The sequence below is a fragment of the Gymnoscopelus microlampas genome (assembly GCF_963454915.1).
Source record: "Gymnoscopelus microlampas genome assembly, chromosome: 8".
NCBI lineage: Eukaryota > Metazoa > Chordata > Actinopteri > Myctophiformes > Myctophidae > Gymnoscopelus > Gymnoscopelus microlampas.
Window position 1 is genome coordinate 38,665,274 of NC_139945.1, and position 20,761 is coordinate 38,686,034.

The 20,761-nt window shown below is 39.8% G+C and overlaps 1 protein-coding gene and 1 pseudogene across 2 annotated transcripts; both read right to left on the reverse strand.

Annotated features, from left to right (window-relative positions):
• Positions 1 to 3,513: 3,513 nt before the first annotated feature.
• On the reverse strand, positions 3,514 to 12,548 carry LOC311050576 (vomeronasal type-2 receptor 26-like; annotated as a pseudogene). Its single transcript has 4 exons — positions 12,472 to 12,548; positions 11,761 to 12,013; positions 5,044 to 5,129; positions 3,514 to 4,246 (listed from the first exon to the last, which is right to left on the reverse strand). The product of its transcript is annotated as a vomeronasal type-2 receptor 26-like (transcript).
• A 4,301-nt stretch (positions 12,549 to 16,849) lies between these two features.
• Positions 16,850 to 19,873, reverse strand: LOC311050577 (extracellular calcium-sensing receptor-like; the record flags this gene model as incomplete). The annotated part of the gene is made up of 5 exons (XM_084064661.1): positions 16,850 to 17,769; positions 17,878 to 18,001; positions 18,265 to 18,489; positions 18,650 to 19,462; positions 19,619 to 19,873. 5 exons carry the CDS (start codon positions 19,871 to 19,873, stop codon positions 16,850 to 16,852), a joined length of 2,337 nt encoding a protein of 778 aa, XP_083920787.1.
• Positions 19,874 to 20,761: the final 888 nt, after the last annotated feature.

Genomic DNA, 20,761 nt, shown 5'->3' on the forward strand with positions numbered 1-20,761 from the left:
GAAGGTTGTGATCTGTGACAGGATGGCTGATATTTGTTCATGACTGGCTTGGTGGCAACACCTCCTCTGTCTATGTAGGCCTATTCCTCATGGCCATTATTCTTTGTTTCTTTCTCTCTCTCTCTCGCGGATGTTTTTACTAACCAATAGCAGCTGTTTTACAACTTAAACACTGTTTTTTACAGTGCTAGCCGTGGCTAAGCTAAGGAGGAGTGAACCTTCTCGCTTCCCGTACAATCTGCCGAGTTGCGCATGCGCAATAGCGAACCGAAGCAAAGTTGAAAACAAACATGACGGTGCCGTATGCACAAATTACCGAGAGCGTTTCACCCGCAACATCGTAAAGAAAAGGATTACCTGCAATGTAAGATGGACGTTGCTTGGCATGGGAGTAAGTCCACAATGCAGGAGCATTTGATACGAGCAGGCACGTTGCATTATGCAGTAGATTGGCTTGTTACCTTGTTAACTCGCTTGCCGTGGACAGAGTCAAAATGGAAGCGGAAAACGTTGAGTGCGTGATGACCGGATTCGGTAGGCTGGCTGTACACTGGGGGTGCAGTACGTTAGTCCGACAGCGCATTCCTCCGACAGCGCAGCGCTCCGACGTTTCAATACTAAACCCGAACCAAACCCGCACCCTAACCCTAACCGCACGCGGATGCCACATAGTCGGAGAAAAGGTCTGTCGGATTAACGCATGCCTCCCGTACACTGGATCCGAGCACTGATCATTAAATAGTATTTAACTACAGTATCAGTATCTATACAGGATTTGCAAACTGCAATGTGAATTGAACCTAGTTTACTGTACATTAACATTAAAGCTTGAATGAATATTTTGTTATAACATTTGAATTTAAAAAAACTACTGTTACCCTTTGGTCTGATAAATATGTTGTTGTTTTTAAATCAAATCACAGAAGAAGAGAAAGGGTACAATAGGTGGCTTTTATTTATTTTGATTTTTATTAATGTATTTTATGAGTAGTAGTAGCCTAATAGGCAGCTGAGTAAAAATGTATAACATGTACTTTTTAATTAATTATTCATCTTTATTGCTAGTTAGAACATGCCTAAAACAACCCAATCCCGATCAGTAGATTATGGAAATAATTGTTAGTTGCAGCCTTAGTGTCTACAGTATGTCTCGTCCAAAACAAAACAGTACAGTACAGTATAGGTATGCAGGGTACCAGTCATGTGGTTAAGCTATTAAGATGTTTTTTTGTTTTGATTGTTTGTTAGTAGGCTATTCTATTCTATTTTCTGAACATGCCATATTTTGTGAAAACGTAACGCATAATGATGTGCATATATAATAGGCTAGTTGTATTGTGTTATCCCATAATTAGAATCTTGAATCTTGTTAGCATAGTCACATCTTAAATCCAATACATATTGGCTTAATTGAAATGGTTTGAAGACATTCTTAAAAATAAAGCTAATGACTAAAACTGGACTGAAACCTTTTGGGCCCTATTTTGCGCAGCGTCTTGCATTATGACTGATCTTAGGCCTTTTTAATGTATCGCTGTAGATTGGCTATGTTCACCATTTTAAAATGTTTTTCAAAATAATGGTTATTTTAGCGGTCACTTATTTTATAGGTTAGTCATAAGACATAAAGACGCCATGCAAAATAGTTTTCGTTGACTTACTACTAGACTAAAACGATCAAGGATAGACATGACTAAAATGTGACTAAAACTAATAAGAGTAAGACTAAATCTGAATTAGCTGCCAAAACTAACACTGATATCAAGTTCCAACAGAGCTCTTGACCACAAAAATGCACTGGGAATGGTTGTAATCAGTTGACAGATTTTCACATGTTCCCTCACCACAGAATGATAGGATGTCTGGGTAGCAAGGATAGTGGAGCCTTTTCACAGATCAGAGAGTGCTTATGTACTAAAGCCGGATTTATACTTCATCGTAGTGTTGCGTACCAAAAATAGCCGATCTACAAGCTCACAGCGCATTGTGATGTAGATCTGCTATTTTTGGTGCTCGACACCGTGCAACATAGCATAATTTATGTTTGTTTCGAAAGGTGCTATATAAATAAAGCTTTATTATTATTATTATTATTATTATAATTTAGGCTTACGAGTGGACAGAGATGGGTCAACAGTTGCCTACTAAAGCTGCTGTAACTAATTATATGTTTTGGTTAAAAACATAATTATATATTTAAATATCGATGCCAAGGGTTTATTTACATTTTATATGTGTTCTTATGAAAATGTATGTATATCTAATGACTGACAAAATAACATTGGATCAGAACTACGGTATTTCTTCTGCCCTCTCCCTCCTTTTCTCACACACACACACACACACACACACACACACACACACACACACACACACACACACACACACACACACACACACACACACACACACACACACACACACGCTTTTATGAAAAACAAATCACAGAGAGGAGTCTGATCATTGACACACGCACAGTAATACTAATTTCAATATAAGACATTTTTTGTATTGGTGTTGGTATCAGGATACTAGGCCTGGCTGGTACTACATGGTGTCAGATCTTAAAGAACGTAGTGGTGTATGCTGAATTCTCTCTCCTGACTAAAATTGGTCCCGACCTGAAAATATTTGTTCTGTTTTCGAAAGAGCTGGATAGATGTGGAGATCCATGTTTGTGAACAAACTCTCTATAACAATGATTACTATCAGAATATAGAGCTATTTAACACATATATGTATAATGAAATCATTTAACTATAACTACAGTATTGTTCTTCTGAAATATGTAAAATGCTTGGCAAATCTTGCACTTATGTGCCACCATGTGGTTAGAGAAAAAGGTGCACATAGAGACCTTCTTTAACCAGCTTTAATTTCAGTTGAAACAAGTATTACGACTACAATCTGAGAGTAAGAGTAACTGGCATTTTATTGTTTTCATATTTAATCACAATTATCATCACTCATATGCAATGGAGGAGAGATAATTTGGGGAACTTTTTTTTTTTTTTTTTAAAGATTTGTTTTTGGTAGTTTTTTATTATTTTTCATTGAAGAGGGACAGGGAAAGTAGTCTGACAGGAAGAATGGGGAGAGAGATGGGGGGAAGACATGCAGGAAAGGCCGACGGGAACGGGACGCGAACCCGCGGCACACTGCTATTAAGGATTTTCAACCAGGGTGCCTAGACCGCGACGCCACGGTCTAGGCCAATTTGGGGAACTTTTAAGTAAAATAAATGCTTACATAGATCCTTGCACCACATGCAACACATGTCAAATAATACATACTTTCGAGAACATTTTATTATACAGTACATAACGGGTATCCAGGTATAGATCTCTCATACTACAATTACACCTTTGCCGGCAGACACATTTCGATGAAAAAACATCACTGAGGTCATAATAGACAGACAGAAATGTTACAATACAAACCACAGTAAGAGGTAACATGCATCATAGCTGTGCCAAGTAGCTACAGTAGTTTACATAAATGTGGACTATTTAATTAGACAGCTTTAGTTCCCATCTTGCTCATCATATGTTTTTTTGTATTTAGCTCTGGCATGAAGATTATGATATAGCACTTTGGGGCAAATATACATATCAACAAACCAAAACTAGAGGCAAGGATAGCAAATATCTCCACTGCTACAGTGAACTTCCCAGGAGAGCTGACATAAGCTGGGATAAAGGTGATCCACACAGCACAGAATATCAGCATGCTGAAGGTGATAAATTTAGCTTCATTAAAGTTATCAGGCAATTTCCTTGCAAGAAAAGCCAGTATAAAACACATGAGCGCAAGAAGTCCAATATAACCCAGCACAGCCCAGAAACCAACAGCAGAACCTAGGGCACATTCCAGTATAATTTTTTCTTTGTAGTGCTTCATATTCTTGTTTGGGAATGGAGGGTTGATCGTTAACCAAAATATACAAATCAGAACCTGTACAAGAGTGAAAGCCAGAACACTGAGTCTTTGCTGTGCCGGTCCAAACCATTTCATGACATTACTACCTGGAAGTGTTGCTCTGAAGGCCATTAACACCACTATAGTTTTCCCCAGAACACAAGAGATGCAGAGAACAAAGGTGATCCCAAACGCTGTATGTCGCATTATACAGGACCAGTCAGAGGGACGGCCAATGAAGGTCAGGGAACACAGGAAACACAGCTTTAACGAGAAAAGCAAAAGAAAGCTGAGCTCAGAGTTATTGGCTTTTATAATGGGAGTTTCCCTATGAACCAAGAATATTATTGATATTAGAAATGACAAAAATACACCAAGACAGCAAAATGCAGTCAATACTACACCCATGATCTCTTTGTAGGAAAGGAATTCGGCAGATTTTGGAATACACTTGTCCTTCCTTTCATTTGGCCAAAATTCAGAGGGACACCTCAAACAGTTGGGAGAATCTGCAAAAGAATTACAGTTACTATAATAAAAAACTATGAAACACACTCCAAAAGCTATTCATAGCAATTATTGATTTAAACTATTAAGCCTATTATTATTTATTGTTTTTGTAAGCACATGAGAAGAATTGCAGTTGAAATACACACTCACTGGTCTGATTACTTATTGTCCCCTCTGGGCATTCAAAACAGTCAAAGCAGCACACAGGTTTACGCTTGTTTATGGCCTTACGAGTCCCTGGTGGGCATGGCTCTCTGCAAACAGACCTTGGAACCTGTTACAGACATAATGCAGTCACTACTGAACAAGTGAACATTGAAAACATTTAATAAATTATCACAAAATTAAGACATTTCACAATACAAATAATTCTTAGAGATAGAGATATTAAAGATATTAGAGCTATTAAAGTTGTTGCTTTTTCACAGAAAATACTAAAAGTGCCTTATTTTTATTTATTATTTATTTACCTGATTGTGGTGTCCACCCCATATTATTTTGACATTGCTTTTTAGTTTGAACTTTTTCCCTTCCGGAGAAGAACTATCATAGTAGCCAATATTGACAATATCCACAGTGCCATCATCACGCATCTGCCAATTCACTAGGTCATACTGTGCCGCAGAGTCTCCATTGTCATCAAATAAAACTTTGTCTCCGTTCTGTGTGGTGAAGTTCACCCGTCTCAGATACTCTAATACCTGCAGAGACAGTTTGTCAAGTTGGTATGACTATGTGAGGATGACTATGTGATGATGAACCTTTCGATTAGGAAATATGTCTTGTAGAATCATCAACTTCAATCAACTTCATCCCATGCTACAAAAGTAACCATTAACGAAGGTTACAATGTACCAACCCATACATTGTCCATGTGGTATGAAAAATGCATAAACTCACTTGTATAGGCTCGACATCAATCTCCTTTGCACAGTGCTTTCCCAGCACGGTGGAATTTGTACCACTTTTACATTGCAATATTGCATGAAGTGCATGTGCTACTGAATATACAGCTTTATAGATACTGTTCACTGTCCTAAATTCTGACATATCAGTGTAGACATTGGGGACGGAGACTGTTCTTAGATCCTCTGTGCCATTACACATTGCAGAGGTGTTTGTAGGAGTGAAGCTGCATTGAAAGACGTCCTCCCAAAAATCTTTAATATGAGCACTATGTGGTTCATCCGATGGTTTCAGGTTTAGTAAGAATTCAGCAAGACCTGGGATGGCTGCCTCTGGTATCGCAAAACCCATTGCCCCCTGCAAGATGTTCTTTCTCTTTGCAGAGGCTATGTCTACAAGAGTGATCCAAGACTCACTGCCAACCCATTGTTTCCCAGATATGTTTTTTCCATCCATTTTCCTTAAGAATGTCTTTGTGTAGGATGCAGACATGAACAACAGAACCACCTTTGATGATGACTTTGTTATAGAATTTGCAGTGGCATCTAACCTTTTGCTGGAATGCGACATTGCGAAAAACTCCATGTATTCAACACAGATGCCCTCTTTTTTTGCTTCCTTACTGAATTCAAATGTACCCTCCTCTGCGTATTTGCCAACTGAACGAACAACGCCAACCCAGCGCCAGTCAAAGTGCTTCATGAGCTGCACCAGAGCTATGACTTGGAAGCGGTCACTTGGAACAGTTCTGAAGAATGTAGGATAGAGTTTTTTGTCACTCAGGCAAGCACAGGTTGAAAGGTGGCTGATCTGTTAAAAAAAGAATCAATAAAGACATTGTAACCTGAACGAGGCCTGACTGAATTGGTAGAATAATGTATTGGTATGGTGCAGTAAACCACTGCACCATAGTCTAAACCAATGCCCTCACCTGTGGTATTGAGAATCGACCAATTATTTTGTTTATAACAGCGCTTACTCCTGAAGATGAGTGTCCTAACAATGCCTGAATTTTTTTTGTGCAATCCTGACCTTTGGATTCCTCTGAGTTTACAGCTTCTATAGACGCCCGTATCAGGTTTTCACTTCCACAGGCATTGTAGAGAATGTAGCCCAGAGACACGCCAGGAAGAAGTTCAGGGTTTGTGTTGATCTCCTCCACAGTAAAAATCAATGTCCGAGCTAACTTCAATTCCCTGTCATTTCTCCTGAAAATTAAATGGTTGCTCTCAAATTCAGTTGCAGGGAAATAGAATATAAAAATCAGGCTATATTACAGTTGATAATCTTGAGATTCAGTTCAAAATGAGCAAAATTAACAAAAATAGCAGTATCTACCATTAATAATAATAGAACATTAATATCTGCAGCGAAAGTCCACATATTTTTTAGACCACAGTAGACCACCTTATTTACAATTTAAAAAATATGTAATTTCACTTACTTTGTGCAGTATGAATATGGCACCGCCTTGAAGTCATTATCGACTAGCTTGCGTCTACTTGTCATAGAGAAAACTCCTCCTATGTAAAGGTCTCCCTCTTTAAAAAACTCCATAAACCCTGTTTGCCCTATCAGTTTGCATGTTTGGTTTTCAGACTTGGTTTTTGCCAGTACAGCAAACAGGATAATAGTGAGCCATCCCATGATGGAGCTCTTCCCCATACTGTAGCAACCCTGACCAGGAAGCCAATATTTATCAGTTTTTCTTCAGTAATTGTGATACCACCAGCCAATGTGAGCACACGCCCAATTCTCAGAAGAAATTAGTTTGTTTTTTGTTATGCATGAAAGCACTTCTAACAAATTTCTTGACAACAATCTTACTATATTTTAGTCTTATGCAATCAACAACAAACCCCAACTCCACCTGTTGTTTTGATGACTTTGGTTTGTTTCCCACATGTCAAAGCTGTTCTGAAGTCCATGCTTCAGCTCGGCCCAAGGGCAGGAAGACTGTAATGTAGGACAATAATCAATAACCTAGGATCAAATAATGCTAAATGTAGAGGAAAAGAAGTGAGGAGGACATATTACTCCTATTCTAACTTCCCTACACTGGTTGCCTGACTGTTTTAGGAAAGATATCCCTTTTATTAACAACAATTCTTTCAATTATTATTTCAAAAGATGTTTCATGGCCATATATGGAGATCCCTGTGATGTTATCAGTATACGGCCATATATGGGCATGGCCATATTATATGGATCTGGGGGATCTGTGGTTCTTTGTTAAGTCATTGTGCAGTGTTAATCCTGTCCACTCAGGACTTCCTAGACACTCGCTGCTTTAGGTTGTGACCAGGCTCTTCTCTTCGCAGATGAGTGAGGCTGGGACCGAGGCTACCTCTGCCCCTGCCCTGTGTAATGTGGGGCCCTGGGGTGACTTTGCCCAGTGTGTCTTCCTCCTGAGCTCCCCAGCCCCTCCCCTCTCCTCTCCTCTTTGGACCTAGAGTGGACTCACCTGTGTGTGTCAGCTGTGCCTAGTTGGCTAACGAGCCTCAGAGACTATTTAGCACTGCCTGTGACTGCTTACTGTGCTGGGTCATTGTTGTATTGTTATTCAGAGGTTCCGTGTATACCCCCGGGTCCTGTATTTCGCCCTGTGAGGTGTACCTCTGTTTGCCTTATTATATTAAGTCATGTCGTCGTTAAATACCTGCCTTTACTTTGTAGTTGAGTTGCTGCATATGGGTCCAAAAACACCCGGGTCCCTGATCGGTGTTGGGAATATGCCAAATCAAGCTTAGGCTGGGGTTATGGCAATCAATTGGCTCATTTGGGCCACGGCCAGAGCCTTTTCTGGTGGTTCTGGACAACGGCCTATCCGACCGACCCCCACCCTGACAAGGACTTGGAATTGTAGGAGTTGAGGCATATTACATTTAGTTTGACTTGACCCTGTTCCACAGATAAATATTGTGATAATAGCAGATCTACAAGCCCACCAATAGATATTCTCCCCATGACACACATCTATAAATGCTGAATAAAAAATACAACAAACAAACATGAAATGCAAATACCTGTAACACATTAAACCTAGTCCTGTCCTATCCAGCCAGACATGGTCCCTCTAGTGGCCTGTTTTTAAGTGGGCACACCTGTGTAAAAATAGGTTGGCCAAAAGTTTCCAAAACATGTTGTGTGTAGTATTAATATAACCCACTTCATCAAACCCCAACCCAGGTATTCTTTCCATGTACTGGAGGCTGTACATGCATCAATATAATGGAGGAAAACAGGCAGAGTCGGTCAAGAAGATCATCATGAATACAACATGCAGCCTTGGCCTAATTGTCCACCCAATCCCTATTACAGTAGCAGCTGTAAGTCATGCATGTATGATGTATGTATTATCCTGTGCTATCATGGCAGGCATACAAAATTCAGGCATACCTTCTGTGTGTTTGGCATTTTAGAACACATGTTAAAATAATCATCATACTTCCATTTCAAAGGACAGTTTGATTGGAGGAGTAGTAATTTGGAAGATCTTAGCTGTGTTTAAACTTGACCTTCCACACTACTTCTTGAAAAGCAAAATACTTTGTTTCACTATTCAGTATTCAAGGGTGGGATTGTCGGGTCTCTTCTCTACATGTAAAGTGTCTTGAGACAACTTGTTGTGATTTGACACTTTAATAAAATTGAATTGAATTGAATGTAGTTATATTAGCATGGTTTATACCTACTTTACTGTATGTAGCAGTAAAATCCAAAGATATTATTTTTATTGATACAGTGACCCAGGGATTTAAACTGGTGGGCTAGTGACAGGTCAGGCCCACACTTGAAATTGGCTCATGTTGGATTCTAATGAATTGCAAGTCCATACATGCAGGGCCAATTCTGATGATCTCACTGCCCTATTTGGCAAGTGGAACATGAATTTAATTAAATATTAATATTTTTGGTTACCTCTGGCTTTACAGTCCCAAATCCATATATTACAGCTTCACAGATATATTACATCTATTATCCATTTTGAGTCGCACCGATGAGCATTATTGCATAGATGTGCAAAGATACACAGCCTGAACTGTCTGCACTTGTTACTACAGTAGATAAATGATGACTACATACAAGATAAACTGGCAGTACATTTCAAAACACATTTTATTTACTGATGGCTAGTTGGTAAAGCATAAGTAGTGCTAATTTATTATTTATTTTTCAGTGATTCCATGATATTGGAACATCTTTTATGTATTGATCAATGCAAAGTCTTCATACAGATACAATTTTTAATAGTTACTGAAGGACTCACTACAGCACAACAGCGTACTCTGATGACACAGGAGATGTTTATAAAAACATTTTTTCTAGTTTACTGTACTTAAAATAGTAGAAAGTAATTCATTAAATATTACAAGACAATAGATTTAAATGTAACTATTGTTTTTTTTCTTTTTCTTCTCCTTTTCAAAAGTTATTTATGGGAGCTTTCATGATTTAAAAAAGGGCATTTGAAAAGAAACTCAAATTGGCCTGTCAATCTTAATAACCAGTATACACTTTCTTTGAACTCTGGCACATTGTTGCCAGACCACCAATTGCATGTGTATGAGAACCCTCAATAGATAAATGTTTGCCTGTATGGATTTTAGTCTGCCAGTCAGTGAAGCAAACACACAAAACAAAATAGCCAGGAGCTCTACATGTCCTAACTCTGGCCCACCATCACTCTCAAGACTGATGCTTTCATGGCAGTGCTTCACATTCTTAGTAGGAAAATGAGGGGTGATGATTAAACACAGAAGAAGTATCAGGCTCTGTATGACAGTAAAAGCCAGAGCCTCAAGCTGCAGCTGTGCAAGACCAAACAATTTCATGAGAGCACGTGCAGCCCTTAAGGCAATGAACACATGCATTGTTTTCCCCAGAACACAAGACATACAGAGGACATGGGTGATTTCAAACACAGCGTCGCGAAGCATACAGGACCACCCAGAGCACTGGCCAGTGAAGCATGGTGTTGGGAATGAGTATAATGTCACACTGCAAAGCACCACCACTGTGGTGTTCCTGCCACGGGGAGGATTGTATCTACGTGGCAATATTAATGTTCTTGTTAGAAATGTTCCAAGCAGTAAAAGAGCAGCCAATAGCAATCTCCCAACCCCTCTGCTGGTGGCCATAAGATTGCCATTCTCTTGAAATTCTGTGAAGACATACATGGAGTATATGTAACGGTAATCAGCGTCTTGAAAAAGTTGGTGATTACTGCAGTAAGTACAGTAAATCTATTGTCTTACCATACAGTCATTGTTCCGCCTCACCTGATTTAATTGTTCCTGTTGGACATTGTGTTGCATATAATATCAGCAGCACCTGCTGTAACAAGATATATATAGTACATGAATCTGTAATGTACAGTTAATATTCATTAGTCATTGATTAATACAATTATATAGCACATATACACACCTGGCATGATACAAATTCACCTTGATTCACCTTGCTGTCTTTGTGTGCTCTCCCAGTGGGCATACCTGACAGTGCTGTGAAACACACTACCCTAAGACAGACTTTGCACTGTGGTAGAATGGAGCAGGAGAGCCGATGTACTTCAAGAAATGTGCACATCCATAGTGTACAGCTGATCCTGAAGTTTTCCAATTCACGTGAAGATCCCAGGCACAGCAGGCTTTGAGACAGAGTGAAGATGAAGGCATCTGGAATTGGATAGTCGTATATTCCACACAATGTCCATACAATGTACTGAACTTTCCATTTAGTTTTGTATGCCATTTTCATATGGACACTTTGCCTGTTCTGTTGGTCCATCAGAACAAATGCAATGACTGGCTGAGGTATATTTCTAAGGTTAATTGGTGAATGGTAGCTAAAGCTTTCATTCAAACATGTGCTGTGATTATCGGTGCTTATCTGTGCCAAGAGAAGGAACACAGAATAAATTAGATTAGATGGTTACATTTCAGCTCAAAAGAACATAACTTAAACAAAACACATTTTACATTTCTCTATGGCAAATATGACTATGATCTTTTGCAGTAGGTGAGCCCTATCTGTGCCTCTGTCATGGAATTCTGGATCAATCAGTAATTGATGAGGCAATCGGAGTCGAGGCAATATTCTAGGTGGTCATGGTTTATTGTACATGATATCATGGGGAGAAGTACAATAACACTCAGGTCGGTGGTACGGTAAAGAGCACAGGGCTCGGCGTCAGACCATAGTTATATGGTCTGACGTAGCTGCTTCAAGGACAAGCTGAACCATAACAAGACAGGCTGTAACATAAACAATAGCTATCAGGCTAGTGGAGACATCTAGGCTCTTACAAGCTACCAAATATCATAATGTATTATATTAGTACTATAAGTGATGGTAAAATATAAAGGTTAGATATAAGCAACCATAACAATATAGTATAATTGATAGTTATTCTGCACCTCTCACCTGCACCATGTGGGTGAGACATCTGACGTCACAAGGGGGGTGCTCCTTCAGCAACATCTGAATTCTACTTTTGCAGCCCTGCTCTTTTTCCTCATCACCATTCACAGCCTCTGATATATCTTTCTGTAATAGGTTATCAGTCCGACAGTTGTTGCAAAGCATGAAGCACTCGGTCACACAAGGTAGAAATGCAGAGTCTCTTTTGATCTCCTCACAAAAAATGATTATGTAGACAGAGGTCTTCCTAAATGATCTAAGCAACAGAAAGGAAAGGATACAAGTTCCCAGTTATGACATTAGCAAACAAAGCAAGCATTATCCAAATAGAGACCCTGAAAAGTAGTTTCGAGTCAGCTGAGTTGAGGCCTTGGTAAAATGCAAAGCCCCAATGGAGAGGCAATTACTACACACATAATTGCTATAAAATGACCTGAATTGAAATTTGTAATTGACTCATCGGCTCCAAAAAGTTCCCCTAGAGATTGTTTAATTGCCTGTTTAGATGTTTAGATACCCACAATAATTCAATCACTGTTCCCGACAGAGGAAATTGTACAATTACAAGCTAAGTGGTGATTAATCATATAGAATCCACTCTTGCGCTTTGGAAAGACAGAGAAAGAAGACAACTGTAAGAAAAAACATTTGTAAAGGTTAGAAATAGGACAAGAAAAATGTTGAAAGTGAAAATGTGAGGAGAAATTTACTCACCTATCACATGCCAGTGTCAGCTTCTCTTTGTCCTGACTGACAGGTTTTCTAATGGAGCCATTTGAAGTGAAGGCCATTGTCGTTTCTTCAGACCCATAATGACAGACTTCATTACTCTGATTCAGGCAGAGCCATGTGCAGGGTGACACTATCCCTGTGAACAGTGCTAAGAACACAAGTGTGACTGGTCTCATCTCAGAGCTTCTCCCTTGGCACAGACTGGATACCTGAAATGATGTGTGTTTTATAGTTTACTGTTGGCTGCCCAGGTGAAGGATGCATACCAATGAACCATTCTCAGAGGCACATGCAAACACGATTATTGCGTAAGGCCAACAGGAATTATCAAGAGAATAAAATGATCACCATTAACTCTGAACACCATTAAAATTGTGTCCATAATGAATGTATCGGTAATAAATGTAGGACACTGATTGAATAAATCGGTAAGCCAATCAATCAATATATTTATTGTGTGCTGATAATTGTATTTTTCAAAAACAAAAAAGTGTACTGAATTATACAGTATAGTCAATACAAATTATTTTCCCACAGCAACTGTCCACAAGTCTTACAGATTAAGTATTTTGAAATAATTTACCCTTCTGTTTTTAGCCCACTACTACAGTATATAATGGCAGCTCAAAGGAAGGTATGTTGGTTGGTCGGTTGACGACTTTATTCCTAAATAATAGGATATCTCTCTTTTCTTTCCTTCAACTGTTTTTGTACAATTATTTTTTTCTCCCTACTTATTTGTCATTCCCAATTGCCCCTAGCCTCACGTAGACAGACTATATCACTGCGTGGATATGAGTCTGGTGCTTCTATGAGGACGTTTTTTTCCCAAGGGGCAGGATCAAAACAATGGCTCTGGACGCAATTGGTTAGACCTACAACCAACTACCAATTGCAGTCTCCCATATTTGAATACTGGGCCCTGATTGGTCACCCCAGACTTCGGGAGCAGGAAATGGATTCACAATGGAGCGGTGCCAGACCCAAATCGCAGAGGGCAATTTTATTTTTGCACTGGCAGATTTGTCTGATCCCAGGCTAAATTGCCCCATGTGTATATTAGCCTACCTGTCACTGCCAACCCCTGCTTCATGGTTTTGGGGTGGGTGTAGACAACCACATGTCTTCTCCGATAGACATGGGAGTCGCCAGTTGCTCTTTTTCACCTCTCAGTGTGGAGTTTCACTGGGACAAGGTAATGCATGCCGAGGAACATGCTATCCCTCCCAGTTCCACTTACTGCTGAGCAGGTGCCTTGGCCAACCTGTAGGAGTTGCTAGTGCAGCGATATAATTTAGATCTAGCAGCATGTCCAGATTTTTTTGACTGGGGCCACCGACCTGCATTGGTGGGATGAAGTATGAACATGCACGTACAAAAAGAACAGATTCTGCTTGCTTCCCATCTGCACAGCCAATTGTGTTCAGTGGAGTGCCTGGCCAAGCTGGAGGCACCGTGGAAGAATCAATCCCCAGTCTCTTCTGTGGTGGGCATAAACTTTGCCCCTGTGCCACAGGTCGTCCTCAAATACTGTAGGATTTATCAAACACTACAGGCTGTAATGTTATGGAATACGCTGTGCACCTTCATGCTGTGAACCTTCAGGATTCATGCTGCTGATGTTGGTGTTAGCCTTTCATAATAGTTCCACTTCCACACATAGGCCAAAATGTCCTCTCTTGCACACAAGATATCTTAAGATCTAATAGCCTGATTGCCATGAACCTTGATGCGTGAATTCATGTTCCCCAAAGGATGAACCCTACTGATTTTGGTGGCCCCATGGGTTTTCCTCTAGCACCACCTTTAGGCCAAAATTTACACTTGCACACTCAAATTCAGATTTGCAGCTTGCAATGAAGCTTACTGAGCACATTCATACTCCGTGGAAGATGAACCCTAGAACCACCCTCAGGCAATTTTTTTCCTCAATTTTGGTTTTATAGCATTTTGGTTGGGAATGCATGACGTTTACATGAAAAAATATCACTTAACCCCAAAGTAATTGATACAAAAGGTTTTTCTGAAAAGGTGTTATTTTCAAGATGGTGTCCAAGATGGCTGCCAGGAGCTTAACATGGCTATTTCAATCGCAAAAAGTGATACAACAGATTTTTCAATTGATTCTGGTACTTCTAGACATGCTTAAGAACATACTAAAATCTAGGAAGATGAACCTTCCGGAAAGGTGTAATTTTCAAGATGCCGTCCAAGATTGTTTTCAGGAGCTAGAAATGGCTATTTATCTCAATTGAAAACAAAATATTTTTAAATTGATTCTGGTACCTCTAGGCATGCTTGAAGTTGACATGGTCCTCTGGACGTCAGAGGATGATGATGATGAATAGAGACTAGAATAAATGTGCAGTTATTGTGTTCATTAAAACAAAATCACCTTGGAATGCCATCTTGGATTTAGCAATATGTAATTAACTGGCTGTAATTTCATTGAATCAGTTGCATTCCTTGATCCCTAAAACCTAGGGTTAGGCACCAAAACCACCTATAGGTTGAATAGTAGATTGAGATATAACCATTTTAAGCTCCCGGCAGCCATCTTGGACACCATCTTGTCGCGGCTATTACAGACTGTAGGATAGGGAGATCACGTTGTGACGTCAGGTGTTAAAAGCTGTGAAAAGTTGTTCCTCCCACACCGCAGAGACTTCAGCTGACAATCAGTTCATGGCACTTATATACCATACTGAGTTTTTGAGCACACCCCTGCTGTGGACAGGGATTTACTTGTTCGTCAGCTACATTGACATTAAACGTGATGTTCGTTATCTTTCTCTTGATATGCGCCGTGTTGTCTGCACTAGTGACATTTTTTGTGAAATTTCTCTCTTTCTCCCTCTCTCTGTTACACACACACACACACACACACACACACACACACACACACACACACACACACACACACACACACACACACACACACACACACACACACACACTGTCCGCCTCGCTAACATTCCCTCTCATCTCTGTGTTTGCTGTCCACCTGGTTTCTGGTTCTCACTTGGCAATTTGCAAAAGAGCAATTTTTTGGCAAATGTGTTAGAGGGATAGTCAGTGGGAGCGCCCATAATGTGTATTCCTGAAAGTAGGCATATTGCTCTTGTTCGTACATACCCCATTTTTCATATTTTTTTACCCCAAATTACAGCTTAACCATGTCCTGTGATATGCTACATTACACTTTAACAACAAATATTGCTGGCACCATTGCAGAGAAACTTTTTAAAGCAATTCACATCAATTGACACAATACACTATCATCATATTCATATCCTTTATTTAACCAGGTGAATTTAGATCATTGGAAAAAAATTCTCCATTGATCCATTGCAGGTGTTTTTCTCTCACATTTCTAAAGCCTTTTCAACTGCAATGAAAAAAGAAATCTTTGCCTGCGGGTGTCGCTGTTGAGGGATTTTGCCTGTCAATCATCGCCTCTGCCGCCCCCCCCCCCCCCAAAGGAAAGGATAGGGGAGGGGCGAGGAGGAGAGTGGGCGGGATTAATGGCCTGTGACTTCACTGCCGAAGGGCCAAACTCGGATTACTTTTCAGCCTAATTATTCAGAAAACCCCAGACCACAGAAAATCCACTGAATGTTCAAAGTTCAGATTTTTTAGGTGTAATTGAGGTCATAAAACCCCCCAAAAAACATAAAAAATAAAAAAAGTGAAAAGGAATGTCATAGAACCTTTAACAAATTGCCTACGATTCCACAAGTTTGTCTTGTCGGGGTACTAAGGAATTTAAATAATAGGAATGGAAAAGGGAACATAATGATTTTCAGTAGTCAGCATGATTTGTTGTCTTGTTCATAAAGTATTATGAACAAGCCAACAAATTTAGCTGGCTTGGTATTTTCATCTGGCCGCCATAATAGTATGAGGTGAAAACTCATACAGTATGAACATGATTATGTAGTAATCAGGTAGAGTACAGGTAGTACAGTCAAAGGCTATGCTAAAAGGATAACACAAAAAGGCCCAGGGGCTTTTTTCCATCAATTCATCAGTAATAATAATATAATTACTGATGAATTGAGTACGATGGACATACAATACAATACAATAACAGACAAGACAATACAGCTGAACAAGTGCACATTCTAGAATAACTTTATTCTGAAAAGTACTTCATATTCTTGAAGAGAAAGGGGGGGGGGGGTGATACATATCAGGATTTGTGTGAGAGTCAGAACCAGAGTCTTCGCAAGTCAAAACCATTTATTATTGCCTGGAAGTGTCGCCCTGAAGGCCCTGAACGGTATTGAAAGAACAGAACAGTATGCACTAGAATAGTTTAGAATATGTATCCTACTGAAAAACTATTAACTTATAATGGTTAATAATGTATATCATTATTAGATGTCTTCCCCATGATGTGTTTTTTTGTATTATTCTCTGGTTTCAATAATATTATATAACATTTTGGCAAGAAAATGCAAAAAAGCATTCCATAACTTGAGGCCAGAATTGCAAATATCTCCACAGCTACAGTGAACTTTCCAGGAGAGCTGACATACGCTGGGATGAAGGTGATCCACACAGCACAGAATATCAGCATGCTGAAGGTTATAAATTTGGCTTCATTAAAGTTATCAGGCAGCTTTCGAGCTAAAAAGGCCAGGAAAAAACACAAGATAGCCAATAGACCGATATACCCCAACACAGCCCAGAAACCTATAGGTGAACCCAGAGCACATTCTAGAATGATCTTTTCCTTAAAGTGTGTGAAATTCATGACAGGAAAGGGAGGGTTTATTGTTAACCACAGGATACAAATCAGAACCTGTATTAGAGTGAAAGCCAGAACGCTAAGCCTTTGTTGTACAGGCCCAAACCATTTCATGACATTACTGCCTGGAAGTGTTGCCCTGAAGGCCATTAACACCACTATAGTTTTCCCCAGAACACAAGAGATGCAGAGAACAAAGGTGATCCCAAATGCCGTGTGTCGCAGCATACAGGACCACTCTGAGGGACGGCCAATGAAGGTCAGAGAGCACAGGAAACACAGAGTCAAGGAGAACAGCAGCAGGAAGCTAAGCTCAGAGTTGTTGGCCCTGACCATAGGAGTCTCCCTGAATTGGAAGAAAATCATTGCTATAGTCATTGTCAAAATCACTCCCATGAAACAAAAAAATATTAAAATGCTCCCCATGATTTCTGTGTAAGAAAGGAATTCAATTTCTTTTAAGATGCATGCGTCTCCTCTGACATTGGACCAGTATATGACAGGACATTTGAAGCATTCTGTTGAATCTGTTTTAGAGCAAGACAAAAAGAACAGTTTCATGCTGTGGCAATGAGAAGATTATAGTAGAGACTGACATACGGTACAAATTAAAATACTTTCTTGCCGAAGCTTACCTGTGGTGTTGCTTATTTCTCCCTCTGTACAAGGTATACACTTGTAACAGCAGAGAGGCTTACCTTTCTGCAAAACCTTACGAGTTCCAGGGAGACAGCTCTCACTGCACACTGAAACAGGCACCTGGTGCACGAACACAGCAGTCCATGTGAACTTTGTACTTCTTTATTGAATTTAATTTAATTTAAATTGTTTTCAATTTTTTATTTTATTTCATTTTAGTTAATTTTACATTTAGCTATTTACACATTTATAGTGTAATATCAGCCATTAATGGAAGACATAAAAAAGAAATCATTCAAAAATTCATGAAGATTTGGGAATCATGAAATTGCATACTGGCCCACAAACCATAAATATGACGATAAAACTAAATGAATATGTACCTTGTCACTATTTCCTCCCCACACTGGGTGACCTTTCATGATGAACTGATGCTCACTGGGCAGAGAAGCATCATAAAATCCAATGTTGGCTACATGCATAGTTCCAGAGGTGACTCTTTGTAAATTGATGAGTTCATATATTGCGGGTGAATCGCCATTATTGTCAAAAAACACTCTCTCCCCTTGTCTTGTTGAGAAATCAACATTTTGTAAATAATGTAAAACCTGTCGAGAACAAGTGGTGCGCATGATTATATCCTTTTCTTTTCTTTTCTTTTTTTCTTCTTTTCTTTTCTTAATTTTCTTTTCTTTTCTAAGCAGCAAACTAATTGTTAATTTATCTCTGAAAGTAATGAGTTTACATCTTGAGCATAATCTTTCTTACCTGCCAAGGATGGATGTGTGTAACATCAGCACAGCTCCCATTGGAGAATGGACCCTGACCATCCTCACATTTGAACAGGTTGTCAAGAGCATGAGCCACTGCATAAACCGATTTGTAGACATTATTAGTAAATCTCAGCTCAGAAACATCTGTGAACTGCGAGTCAACATCTCGCAGGCTCTCAAAGCCACTGCACAGTGCTTTTTGCATCTCAGAAGTCACATTCAGAGAACAGTCAAACACGTCTTCCCAAAAGTCTCTGACAAACTGGCTTTCAGGGAACTGTGAGGGGTGAAGCTCCCTCAGGTGTTCTTCCAGCCCGGGAATCTCAGCTCTGCTCACAGTAAAGCCTATGGAGCCCAGCAGGATGCTGTGTCCCTCACTGGCAGTGAGAGAGGGGTCTGTGATCCAGGCGTCACTGCCGACCCATTGCAATCCTGTAATGTTCTCTTCATGTAGTTCTCTTGCAAGGACCTTAATTTCTCTGTGGGTCATAAAGGCCATGATGACCTTAGAAGTCGAATGTTTTATGACTTCAACCACTTTTGCCAGTTTGTGAATTGGACCGGTTTGCTCAAAGGCCACAGAATACTCAACACACACTCCCAATTCTTGTGCAGCTTGTATAAAGGTGCTCATTCCATTGATTCCATAATCATTATCGCTACTTATTGCACCCACCCAGGTCCAGCCTAAGTGCTTCACCAGCTTGGCCAGGGCTCTGCTCTGGTAATAATCACTAGGGATGGTTCTGAAGAAAGATGGAAACTCTTCTCTGTTGCTTAGACATGCACACGTTGCAAAGTGGCTGATCTGTGTAAATACAATGTGTGATATTTGGTATAAATTGAAAATGTTTTTACATTGCTGGTCAAAATCACAAAAGTGGACCACAAAGTTATGCATCTCTATTATTAGCATATTGACTCTAGACAGGCTCTTTCGTGTTAAGAAAACTAAAACGTTTACCACTGGAATCTGGAACCTCCCAATAATCCGGGCAAATCCAATAGTTGGTGTAGAACCAGAGTGGCCTAGCACAGCCAGAGCAGTTTCAGACTTTGTGCAGTTCCTGTCGTCTATCAGCTCCCTCTGTCCATTGGCTAAACAGATGGCTGACTGTATGATGTTTGATAATCCACAGGCATTATAGATTTTGTAGCCCAGTTTGTGATTTGGGAGGATAGAAGGGTTTTGATTTATTTCTTCGATAGCAAAGATCATGGTTTGGGCAAATTTGAATTCTCTTGTATTAACACTAGAGGGAAAGGCATAAATACAATACTTTTTCAAATAAGCTAACTACACAACATTCAGTTTCATATTAACCCATTAAAACCAGGAAAGAAAGTGTCATTTTAGATTTTTTTTGTTTTTCAGAAAACTTTTTCAGAAAGCTCACACTATATTTGAAAACTTTTGAAAAATCTTGAAAGTATTTAAAAAAAATCTTGAATCTTTTAACACAAGTCTTCTCTTCTCGGTGTCCCTGGCACAAAACATCTTCAGATGAGAGTCTGCGGGCCAAATACATATCCTTTTGGGGGTCCTTGGTATGGAAAAAGTTTTCGAACCACTGATTTAGAATTGATTTGTAGGCCTCAGTCCTTAATGGGTTAGATAAAAAATGAACAACTACAAAAATGCATACTCACTTCAAACATCTGGGAGGATCGGGTAAACTCTGAAAAGTCGGAACGTTCCCTCTAAAGCCAGTGCGAAAGGTGAAGATGCCCCCCAAGAAGAGATGGCCGTCCTGGCTGAGCTCAGGTAGCTGTGCCCTCACCTGCAGTCTACACACAGGCTTTACCATCCGGAGCTGCAGGGCCAAAAGCACCAACCTCAGCAGTGGCATGACTCCGCTCTGTGACCCTGTAGCACACACACTTTTTATAATCCCTGTAGGCTACCATGGCTACAGGTATCTGTCAGTTAACATTCATGTCCATGTTCCTATGTAAAGCAGGGGTCTTCAAAGTTTTCAGGCCAAGGACCCCCTAGCTGAGAGGGAGATGAGGCAGGGACCCCCACTACATATTGTATAAAATTGTGTTGCAGATTAAACTTTTTCATAGATAGCTTGACTTGTTTGATAGAACTGTCATCAGTATA